Raw genomic sequence first — 12561 nt, forward strand, 5'->3', positions numbered from 1 at the left:
AGGGAATTGGTTCTAGATTTAAATTTCATGAAGTCTCTGCTGTGCAGACTCTCTGACTGCATATTTGAGGGCATGAAACTCTGGAGGTGAACTCTTGCTGTGAATCTCACTTCTATTTAATATACATTGCATCAGGAATATTGATACTTGTTGTGCATACCACTTTGTATATCTTCCCCCATATTAATCTGCTCATGAAAGCTGTGTTAGTACACAATACATGGCCCTAAGTGTGAATATTTTTAATGCCCCAGGTAACTCGTGCATCTGAAACAGAAGCAATCACAAGTCTGAAGCTGGTAAAGGGACACGCTTATTCTGTCACTGGAGCAGAAGAGGTAAGCCAGCTTTTCTGCAGCTCATCCAGACTGGCTAAAGTGTTTGTACCTGCCATTATACAAAACAGCTTGCAACACTGCGGTGCCTTCAACTTTGTGATGTCTTTCTGTGACTGACCAAATAAAAATGCTTCACGTATTCATGCTGCATAAGGTGGGAGCGTGTACTTTGCCAATCAGCTCTAATGGGAAAGGAGTCAAAGCCTCTAGTGAACAACCTCAGCAGTCTTACCTGCCCAGCCTGCCACAGATATTCACATTTCTCTGAAACTGGAGTCATTACAGAGATGTCCGTGCCAAGTAATCTTTTTCCAACCTTGCTGTGTTGTACAGTATCTTTTAAGGATGTAGATATTCTACTGTTTTGTAGCTGATATTTTTCTTTGCAGGTTGCTGTCATTATATGAAATGGTGAGTGCTGCAGCTAATGGCTCACTTGGTGGTACAGGATAATGTAAAAATTAGGGTGGAAGACTTCTAGGTGTCTTTTAACTATTGCAGACTGTAATGGACTGTATCACTCAAGGACAAATCATGTTTTATCCTTTCTGAAAAGCAATTGCTCCATGATGATTGGAATAATGGGAGTGCTCAGATTCTGTTTGTTGTGGATCTTTTAGGTACATTACCGAGGACGGCCAGAGAAACTTGTGAGGCTTAGAAATCCCTGGGGTGAAGTGGAATGGACTGGAGCCTGGAGTGATAAGTAGGTGTTTATATGCTCTTGCCTCTCCCTCTTCAGTATATTTTGGTATCTTTTAAAAATTAAATTAGGAGTATGCAGTTTAATCAAATCACAAAGCATGTTTAGGAAAGATAGTAAATCAGTTGGAATAAAACACTATTAATTTGTTAGGAAAGTTAGGTATTGATCCGTTCTGCCTCAGGCAGAGCTTTCTAATAAGAGAGAACAGTCCAAGTTTTAACTGCAAGCAGTCTAATGCAAGCCATACCCATGCCATTTTGCAAGATGACTTTTCTCAGACTGATCCTATTGATACTGCCAAGACCTTAACAGGACAGGCAACTTAATTCCATTGCTGAAAAATACAGCAGGGCTACAACATCGTACCTCTGCTTCAGCTCTGAGTTTGCTAGGCTCTAAATCTGCCAAATATTTGATTTCTACTCGAGAATCATGAAAGAAATGGGGATGTTGACTCAGCTAAGGACCAGAAGTTTGAATAGCTATCAAAAGCTGTCAGGGCTTGGATTCTCATGGGAGTGGCAGTGACACCACCTCATTTATTTTTATTTTTAGAATGGCATGGATTTTACTATCATTTGGGCCAAGATGTATTTTTTGCAAGCACTTATTTTGAGATCTCATATTCCCGTCCTGACCACAGTGCAGGTGTTGATGTAGGAAATACAGATAAACACCAGAATTATTTATATCTTTATCAGAGCTGCTTTGCTCAGCCCCTGCCCATGCCAAGGAGGGGTTGGAATTAGAAGATTTTTAAGGTCACTTCCAACCCGAACCATTCCGTGATTCCAAGATAATGTGCCTCCAGCACACACATGCCATACCCTGATTTTGCTGCACCTGTTTAACCATGGGACAACCCTGCTGAGACAGACACCAAACTGCACAGCCATGTGGGAGCAGATCGAATCAGAATCTGGCTTGTTGCACAGTAACATTGGAGTGGGATAGAGACAATACTGTTGTTTTTTTTTTTTTCATATTTTCAAATTCCATTTTTTTGCTTTCTCGTTCATTGGTGATCCCAGCAGTGGAGATTTTTATCATTTCCCTAGGGAGAATATCAGGCAACCCAATAGCTCTTACAATTGAGAAGCTCTACCCAACTTTCAGGCTGCATGTTACTTAATCCAGACAGTCTGTGATATGTACATTTTGGCACCTGACAGTGACGATTCAATTCAAAGCTTATTTGTTGAAAATATGGTTGCAGTCTGATTCCAGCCCTGTTTGCTATGTTGCAGCGTGTACCTCCCCTGGAAGGAGCAGAAGGTCTAGTTGTTGCAGAAATACATAGTCCTTTGTCAGCTGTGACTGAAAGCAGAAACTGTCTGATCTTGTTGCAAAATGAAATACAGCTGAGCAATACTGCTTTTGTCTTTTGTCTGCAGCGCTCCCGAATGGAACTATATTGATCCCAAACAAAAGCAGGCTCTGGATAAGCAAATAGATGATGGAGAGTTTTGGTGAGAATCATTTAGTTAGCTGATTCTTTTGGACATTTTATATGTCTGTATGGTTTTTAAGCAGTCCTTTCGGTTGTATAGAGGGAAACTGCCAGCACCAAAAGAGTTAATAGTGTCATGCTTGAGTTGTTTGTTAGCCTCTTGTTTATCTCCCTTCCCATTCAAACATTACCTTTTATTAGAGCTTGCATAACTCAGTGCTTACCCAAAATATAGAGACCAGATGGTAATAAAATTAATGATGTGGCAAGAATGAACCTCAGATGCTCTATATTTTGAGGCTTTTTTTTTCCTAAATGCTACACACTGATGAAAAAGTTTAGATTGTCAGCAGGGGAAGAGTCTGTTTACCCAGACCTAATGGAAAGCCCATCCCAGCTAGATGATTATTGTGGGTCAGTACTGAGCCCACGTCACTCTGTCCTAGACCAGAAAGATAATTGCTCATCATCTTTCAGTGCAATCAGCAGTGTGAGACATAAGGCAGTGAAAATGGAGAACAGACCTCTCCTTGCAGCATGGGGTGATCAATGTCTACCACTCATGCAGACCTACTAGGAATGGTAAAAACAAACATCAACAAGTGAATTAAAACAAAATACCAAACTGAGCTGATTTTTTTGCAGAGTGACTCTTAAGGACCAAATCTTGCTCACACTAAGTAGCATCTTACTGCATGTTTTGGTCTACTGGTTTTAGTGAGTTTAAGTTTACTTACAAATCCATGAGGGATTGCCCGTGACCAGGGATGACAGAAAATGGTACAACTGAGCCCATAATGTGTAACAGCTGTTGAGAACGGTTGTCTTCACAAGATACAGCTCATTCAGGGAGTGGGAAATTTCACTTCCCAAAAGCCTATCATAAGTTTAACAGTTCACTTAAATGGGGATTTGGGCAGCTCTGTAGTGCCAATGTTTGCTGTCCCACTGGGAGAGACATCCACCTGCAGTTGCTTTGATTGTAACAGGCTGATGAACTAACCCTGATCTTTCCATGCACCAGGATGGCGTTTTCCGATTTTCAAAGGCAGTTCACGCGACTGGAGATCTGTAATTTGACTCCTGACACACTGACAGGCAACCAAGTCAACAAATGGGACCTGACCATGTTCAATGGACAGTGGAGACGGGGTTCAACTGCTGGGGGTTGCCAGAACTACCCAGGTGGAGACCCAGCTAAGTAGTAGTTTGGTGAAACAACCAACAAACCCATGAAAATTACTGCTTGTGAACCAGGGGGTTGCCATAGGTGGGAAAGGTTTGGAGGTTCAGTGCTTTCTGTGGGGTTTAGATAGCAAGCAGAAGTTTGGCAATTGAAACCAAGATCTAATTCACACTTATTTCCTCATCAGGGATTGTCAGCTCACTGAGCATTTAGTTCATGACATAATTCCTTTCTTTTTTTTTTCCTCTGTTTTCTCTCTTTGCTTTCATGGCTTTTGCTACTGACTGGAGCAATCCTCCAAAGAGAAAGGAAGGCCAGGAAAGTGGCACAGATTTGTGGCAGTGTTGTTTCACGTTCGCTTTTGGGTTAGACCTCTAGAGATGCTGCCTGGCATTTGGTTCTCTTGCAACAATATCAGCCTTAGCCAAGGATATTTCCTCTAGATAAATGGCTGGCTGGAATTAATGGTATCAGTTCCTCCCTCTTTGTCATTACACCCCAGGAAATACCTTGGTGCTTTGATTTGCCATGGCTCCAATTGATATTCAGCATAGCTGTAAAAACATAAAACCATATGTTACATATGTACTGTAAAGGTTTGGATATAATCCAGGCAAAAGTCTTTCCAAACAGTATCTGTAATTCTAGTGACAACCACTTTGGCTACAATAACAAAATCTTACCCTTTTTGTCTTGTCTTGGGGATTTTTAGCAACATACTGGATCAATCCCCAGTTTAAAATCCGTCTGGATGAACCAGATGATGACCACGACGGGAGTTTGAATGAGCCATGCTGTACTATACTGGTGGGCTTGATGCAGAAGAACCGCAGGAGACAGAAGAAAATGGGAGAAGGTCTACTTAGTATTGGTTATTCACTCTACCAGGTATAGTTTTTTTTTTTTTTTCTTTTTCTCATTTAAGGTTTTATTCTCTGTTCTGTTACCCTGGAAAAAATTAGCCATGTGCTACATCTTGAAATTCAGCACTACACTGCAATAAGAACTGGGTTTTACAAGATGGTTGAAAACCTCTCATTTCTTCCTGACCCACATAATATGGGAAGATTCAGAAAAAAATTGGTTCAATTTTTGTCCCATTTTAACAGGAGAGAGGTGTAAAACTGGAGGCAATTAATTTAGCAACAGTCTCATTGAGAGACTTCTCTTTTCAGCATCTGAATGGGGACAGGCTCAGGGTGCCTGGCAATTCCAGATAAGTGGTTCTGATTACAGCTTATCATTACTGCTCAGTAGTCGCTTTCTTTATTTCTTTCCCCTTTTATTTGAAAATTGTTTTGATTCATTGTCTATGATGCTATTGTTCTGTTTCAGTAGGTTTTTGGTTTTCTTTCAGTAGGTTTTTGGTTTTCTTTCTTTCTTTTTTTTTTTTTTTCTATTTTGATTTTCACAGTGTTGCTTCTGTCTCCATAAATGTAATGTAGGGAAAAAATCTGCAGTGCCACCTCTAACTTCTGTGATGTGAGGGCAGAGAAATAAATGTAAGAATTTCCAAACAGTATTATCATTCCCAACATCATATATGGAGAAAAGCAATTAAATGTTGTATAGATTCCTCTGGATAAAGATTATTAAACATCACAGGTGGGCGCAGATGGGAATGGCTGACTTTTATTAATAAATCTTGTGAAGGATGGTTCTAAACTAGGAAGGGTTTTTCCTAGTTTCTGAAGGAAATGGTTCTCACTGTGTACATTTCTGAGTTGCTATCTGCATGACGTCAAGCACCCCAGCCTATTGGCATCCTAGAATTTGCACATTAAGGATGTTTGCCTGCCCATACTACTGAGTACAACCCTGGAGAAGATAGCAGAGCATTTCTGCTTTACATCTATTTCATCCCATCTGCCTCCTCTGGGACCTTTTCCATAGTAGGATGGACTTAAGTGACTCTTAACAAGATGAAGCATTTCTTTTGAAAGAAATAGCTGCCAAATCATCTCATGTAGACACACAGCTATCATCCAAGTTCCTCAGGCCATGCGCTGCTGCAGATTTATATCATTGCAGTTGATGCTGTGTCTGAGAAGGTCCAATTAGAACAACTTGGATGGTGATCTAAAGCAGATCTTTGTATAAGAGAAGGTGAAAATGCGTGTGCTTAATCCTACCTGCCCTGCAAAGATTTTGTAAGTTATGTAGCTCAAACTACATAGTAATAATTACTGTAGGTGTTCCCATCAGTGAGCTTCTGGCCTTCTAGTATGTTGGATAAAAGGAACAAGACCCATGGTCCCCAGGGGCCATCTCAGGCAGTTCAGAAGCATTGTGTGAGCTTCTCAGACTTAGGTGCACACTCTCTTTGGCTTTCACTGGAATCTTTGCTTCCAAGACCACTAACTGATTTTGAAAAAGCTAACATTCAAAGGTACAAATTTGTACATATTTAGTTAATATAGGAAGGGCCAAATCTTGAAATTTGTTACTTGTTTTATTTGCCTTATAACAATCTAGTCATCCTCAGGCTAACTACTGGTGACAGTAGCCTTATATTTTCATCAGCATTCCAGTAACAGCAGGCTAGCAGAGTCTGCTGTAATAAATTCTGTTTGTTTTCATTTAGCAAAGTAGGGCTAACCTGTTGACTCTCCTGACTGAACATTTCAAGGCTTACCGAAATATATCCAACTGATAGTATCATTCACAATACCGTGTCTGGAGAAAAGCAATTGTATAGAATCCTCTGGATGAAAATCACATTTTTCTTTTGGAACAGCTCTAGTTAGTGCAAGCCAGAACTTCACATATAACTGATACTATACAACGTGTTTTTAAGTGGAAATGAAAAATAAGTGTCTGAAGGAGACTTTATCTGATATTTTCTTTCTAATGATAGAAGTGCCTGTGTACCAATCCTTTAACATCAGCTCATTCTCTTCCTTTCAGATTCCTCAGGAGGTATGTGATCGCTGTGGAAGACTTCTAGCCTATGGATGAGCACCTCCTGTGTCTATGTAGCTACCAGGAGGATTTCTTCCTTACTAATGACAGTTCTTCTGGAGAGCTTTGCTCTTTTATCACAGGATAACTATTTCGTGTTCTGCATAACCATTTCCAAGGGACTGTGGGGCATGAGGCTTTATTACACGCATCCAAGTCCTAATCCTGATCTCATTTATACTTGTTGAAATTTGGCTTCCACTAATTGTGTACAACAGAGGTCATAATTTGCCTGTTTAGGAGAGGTGAAGGCAGGGTCTCTGCACTCTAAAATTGAGAAAATGTAGCTGATGTTGTTTAGAAGAAATGCCGGACTCTGTGGATCCATTCCTTTTATAGTTCCGAGCTGGGACTCCTAGTAATGAAAAAACAAAAAACAAACCAGCTCAACCTTCCCTAATCCTCCCAAATGTCAATACCAAGTTAAAGAGACTTTTCATTCCTGAAGAAAGAGACCCTGGGGATGTCTGGCAGTAGGAATAGTCTGTACTCATTACTGAGGTCCAGCACTCTGTACTGCCAATTTCTCCTAGGCTTTTCAACCCTATTCTTCCCTCTCAGTTAATGAATGTGTGGTTTTGTAGCAATTAAGTGTGTTCTTTTAACAGCCTTGCAGATGCAAAGAGAAAATGAGCTGTATATGTTGAAAAAGATATGGGATCTGACTTCTTAATCTTTGCAGTCCCCACTTAGCTTAAGGTAGAGTGGGAAGTTGAATAAATACCAAATCCAATCTTATCTATGGAACAAAAGAGGGGGAAAAGGGCATATTATTCTACAGTTTACAACAGAAATACTGAATTATTTTAAAATGTTTGATAACACCTTTCTATGCTCTGATCTTACACAGCCAGAAATCTTATCTGTATGTAATGTTTTATGCTCTGTGTCAACAATGTAGCAGTTATTGTGGATCACTGAATCACGCTTTTTGAAAGACATCCCCGTGGAGCTAAAGTAATGAATAGGAGATTTAAAGCAAAGATGTTATTCATACACTACTGTTTCTTGCTATATCAGTTTTTTGTTTTGTGAGCTATTCAGTGTTTCACATTTAATAATATATTGATATCAAGGAGAAGTTAAGTACTATTTTCTGTATAATCCAAAGCAGTAACTTTAGTATTGCTAACAGAAGTAGGGTATATCTTCTAATTTAGCTCCAAAAGTCTCACGCTTATGATTACTAGTTTGTCCTGTTTTCTGTTCTTTTCTGTCTGTTTAAAGAAATTAGAGACTACAACTCCTATGCAATTAGAACATCTACCCCTTACCATAAATGGTTTAAAGGCATTCAGCAATTTAAACTTTTTTACCTGAAGCCTTTGGAAGCAAAAAATGCTCAATAGATGAACAACTTAAGTAAGAGTAGGTATTGGTTTGACCAGTTTGAGTGCACATTATGATTTTTTTAGTTATTCTATACCACACATTATAAAGACACATGAAAAGATAATCTTTATAGAGAAAAATACGTATCTCTTCTAATTATCTGCCTGACTGTTTCCCATGACAGAACCCTGGTGGATATCTTTTATGCCATCACTTGAGGGTTTATTATTTTATGCTAAGAAAAACTTGAGATAGCTTTTAAGCATTGAAATTTAAATGGGGTGTCTGGCTTGCAAGTGAATTGTCAAATGGTTTCTAACAAAAACGCATTTCCCACAGCTGGAAAATAGCACAGATATTCATCTGAACCGTGCTTTCTTCGCAAGGAACCAACCAATAGCCCAGTCTGGGACTTATGTCAACCTGCGTGAAGTCTCCAGCCGTATTAAATTGCCCAAGGGAGAGTACCTCATTGTGCCATCCACATTTGAACCTTATAAAAATGGAGAGTTCTGCCTTCGAGTTTTTTCTGAGAAACAGGCTAAAACTCAGTGAGTATTTTCTTTGTAAAGCCTCCTCTTCTGCTGGTGAGACACATGAATGGAAAGGTCAGATGTTGCACTCTGTGTGAGAGACCCGCATCCTGTGCTCTATCTACCAGCAAGTAAGCAGCAAAATAGGCCCATTTGTAGGACCTGTTTTCTTCTGTGGCCTACCATATGTGACACACACATCCATGTTACAAAGTCATGGTCCTTCAAGTGGCCTACAGCATATACTGGTGTGGTAACTAGATACCTCAGGTCTGTATAATAGAAGTTCCCACAATTAAAGAGTGCAGAGGAAAGATTTGGGAGCAGGATAATGGTTTTAAGAAGGATTGTTTCAGCAGCAGCTGCTGAGTGAAAAAAACAGGAGCCGGGATCCAAGATAAGAACAACAAGACTGGATTTGCCAAGGAAAATATTGGCAAAAAAGTCGGAGACAGAGGAAGGATGGGGAATGCAGGAAACAGGGAACCTAGAGGATTGTTCTGTGTGTTTGGTAACACCTTCTATTAAAACAGCTTGTTTTAATGACGATTTTAAGTGCAAAAGGTACAGTAATCATTTCTGGTTGTTTTATTTCTTTTTTCTTAGGATGATTGGTGATATGGTGGCTGCAAAACCGTATGAGGTAAACGCCTTAACTGGGCAGACTGTTTTTTTGTAATGGACTTTTCTTTCAGATAGTGGGGGCAAAATGAATGCAGGATTTTTATTTCTCTTCTGAGCTGAGATCACAGTAGGTGTTTATGCTCAGGAAAAATATATTTTGGTTCCAGAGATTCTTTACTTATCTCTATGGCTTAGTTTCACATGTATTTTCATGTACCTAGGATCACATGGCACAGAAACTGCACCCTTGTAGACTTGGTTGAAATACATTAAACTGTCCTTTCATCCCATACAGGTAGAAGAAGGTGAGGAGGGCATTGAATGATCCTTTTCATAGAAACAAATAGTATTCCCAAAGCCTGAGAGAAACTGCAAAAGCAGACTTCCAAGAAAGTACTGAATTAAGACAGTCACATTATTGCCATGGACATGTGCAGGAACATTTTATCTGCAGCTATTTTATAAGACTATCTTGGTAACAGAAGAAAAATTTTTCATCAACCTTAGAAAGTATTTACTCCCAAACAAAGCCAGCCCCTGACTGTTCTTGATTTTGCTTCTGTCTTGCCATTTCTACAAAGCAAGTCCTCATTTTCCCTTGCTGTAGATTGTTCCCAGTAAAGGTGCTTTACCATATGCCCGTCTTGCTTTCTAGAACCATGTTGTAAATTACACTCTTGGTCATCTTCTTCCTGTAGCCTCATGTCGATAACAAAGATATAGATGATGAGTTCAAGACTCTGTTTCAAAAGCTCTCTGGAGAGGTAAGTGGATTAAAATGGAATTAAAAAAATGAGACCTCTCACTGTTATGATTATGCAAATATTTGGCCTGCCAATTCCTCCTACTGTCTTGTCTTCAAAAACCAGGCAGTTCTCCCCTTTTATTAACTCACAGCTTCAGTTCAATTTATTTTACAATAGAATAGCTCTACTACATTTTCCCTCTTATTGGTGCAAAATGTGATTTGTTCCCATAGTAATTCTGGCATGGAATGACTGAAAATATGGGTGATGGGAGTGAGGACTGTGAAAATATTATTGCATAGTGAAATAAATTGCCCTTGGAGCTAGCATATAATTCTGTCAATTGGCTATTTGGCCAATTTCTTCCTTTTGGTTTAGAAGTCCAGGAATCAGAAAGCTGTCGGCTGAACGTTCTCTCTCTCACTGTATTTGATAAACCTCAGTATCCACAGGCTGCTGTGCTAGCCTGTGGCTGCCACTTCAGATTTGCTCTTAATGAACAAGTGGCCAGTGGCAATGAAGAGGGAAAACACCTTGTTAGTTAGAAAGGCTTTTGTGAGTTTTGAGAGGGGAATTTTATTTTTTGATTGTAGTTTCCATAAGCCTGGAAAATCTCAAATGCTCTTCTGAGCTTTTATAGCTGAAAAAAAATCCTCAACTCAGTCAAACCTGCTAAAAAGTTAACATTTATTCAGTCATGTCCCTGTGGCACCTAAAAAACCTTGTATTTCCCATTTGAAAGGGTAGGAAATATTCCCGGCTTCTGCGGAACATCCGTGTGATGTCAGCTGGTAATGGTGGTGTTAAAAAAAAAAAGAAGGTTTTGCCCTTGGGTAGGGATGGAAGTAAAATAATGCCCAGATGTCTGACAGTGAATGAATTTAGTTTGCTTCAGATGCTTTTCATGTTAACACCTAAAACATATTTTCTGTCCAGGACTGCGAAGTGACTGCAATTGAACTTCAAACTATTCTAAATAGGGTTTTGGCGAAGAGTGAGTATCATTATGTGCTTTGCATTGAGTGGAGCTCAGAGGCAGGGGCTGAAGTGATGAGACATAAATTTGTTCTTTGGTCCAGAGTGAACATCTTCATGTCAGTATCTCAGCACACAAATGGGGTCTATGCTTACAAAACCTAGCTCTGTCAGCTGAGGACAATGAAAAAAATGAGGTTTTCATCCCAGCTGGGCTTCTCCCGGCTTGTTGAACTTCTAATATGGGTGATAGACTCTTACCACCCCCAAAACCAAGAGCATCTCTTGCTTCTTTGTTTAAAAATCCATTTAAATCAGTTGGAAGGAAATAGTGGAAGAAATGTCAGAGCACTTGCTTTACTAGCAAGATTTTAAGGCAGCTGGCACCTGGATGGCCTGCAGAAAAGTATTTGTCTAAAAGTATTTCTGACTTTGACTTCTGTTTTGTACAGGAAAGGATATTAAAAGTGATGGATTCAACATTAATACTTGCAGGGAGATGATCAGCCTTTTAGATGTATCCTTTGAATGTCATTTCATCTTCTTCAAAGTTTCTGGAATTCCTTAGCAAAACTTCTTAACAAGATAAGGCTAAGTTTATACTTCTATTGTCTGGGAACGTAAAATTGAGCCAAGCAGCTCTGTCTGCTCAGGGTGTCAGAAACCTGAACCATTTCATCATCAGCTGTTTGTCTCACCTGCTCTGTGTCTCTCATTGCTTAAACTTTTCCCAAAAAAATAGAGGAAGAGAAGCAGGAACCTTCTGCCTGGAGGCACCACTGGTACAGCTTCAGATACGTGCACAGCATGCTTGGCTGGAGACAGGTTTTAAGCACACCCTCAGCTTCCGTCTCTAAATCAGCTACTGCTTACAGACCACAGAGCTCAAAGCAGCAGAGACAGGCTGGAGAGCTCTCCCCCTTCTGTAAAGTTTGTGGGACACATGGGAGCTAATGAGCTGTGAGTAGCCAGAGGGAAAGGGGAGGTCAGCCTGCCTGAACAGTGCGACTTTGATGCATGGGGAAGGCAGCTAGTGCACTGGGAGAGTCAAGAGCCATGCCACCAGGATTGCTCTAGCGTTCTCGTGATGTGTTCGTGCGAAGGTCAGAAGGGATCAGCTGTGTAGCACTGGCTATTAGGAGAACTGATGGCTCTGCCCTACACTCCACAGCCTCCCAAAACCAAAAGAGCAGCTCAAAAAGTACAGCATCATGGGGGCCAACTCCCTGTTTCTGTGTAGTTTCCCATAGGAAGGGAAGTTCAAAGACATGGGGAAGCACTGTGTAGCCTACTGTTGACTCTCTCTGCAGTTCCTTCCTCTGGTTTCTAACACTTGTCCACTACTAAGCCAATCCTTTTTTTTTTTTTCCAAAGTTCTTTGTTTTCCAGAGGACTTAAACCTACTGTTAACCATACAAAATTGTGCTTGTATATTTAACAATCCATATATCATTCTTTGAGACTGCAGATAACCTGGAAATTATTGGCATACCTGTAGCTGACCAAATGTAAAGCTGTGGGCATGGGTGATCTACTTTTATCTAAACTGGTTGCTCTCCTGTTTTGCTAAGGATAGACAAATCCTGACTTTGGAACCATTCCTTAACATACCCAGACTAATGGGACTGGCTCCTTGGGACTTATAGAATTCAAGACTCTTTGGATGAAGATTCAAAAGTATTTGGTAACATAATATTTCTGACTGTTTCC

The 12561-nt window shown here is 40.1% G+C and overlaps 1 protein-coding gene across 2 annotated transcripts in view; it reads left to right on the forward strand.

The window, feature by feature from the left end:
* The window catches only part of LOC310896328 (calpain-8-like), a 30049-nt gene that overhangs the window by 13649 nt on the left and 3839 nt on the right, over positions 1 to 12561 (forward strand). Inside the window, exons 6-17 of one of the 2 annotated variants that reach the window (XM_083828496.1) lie at positions 255 to 338; positions 959 to 1044; positions 2439 to 2513; positions 3519 to 3679; positions 4393 to 4568; positions 6588 to 6599; positions 8313 to 8524; positions 9113 to 9149; positions 9829 to 9894; positions 10813 to 10870; positions 11304 to 11368; positions 12467 to 12535. In XM_083828496.1, the coding sequence (XP_083684622.1) occupies positions 255 to 338; positions 959 to 1044; positions 2439 to 2513; positions 3519 to 3679; positions 4393 to 4568; positions 6588 to 6599; positions 8313 to 8524; positions 9113 to 9149; positions 9829 to 9894; positions 10813 to 10870; positions 11304 to 11368; positions 12467 to 12535 (1101 nt within the window). The remainder of the gene's footprint in view (positions 1 to 254; positions 339 to 958; positions 1045 to 2438; positions 2514 to 3518; positions 3680 to 4392; positions 4569 to 6587; positions 6600 to 8312; positions 8525 to 9112; positions 9150 to 9828; positions 9895 to 10812; positions 10871 to 11303; positions 11369 to 12466; positions 12536 to 12561) is intronic. The other variant, XM_083828497.1, reaches the window with a different exon arrangement.

Source organism: Anser anser (assembly GCF_964211835.1).
Source record: "Anser anser genome assembly, chromosome: 3".
Lineage (NCBI taxonomy): Eukaryota > Metazoa > Chordata > Aves > Anseriformes > Anatidae > Anser > Anser anser.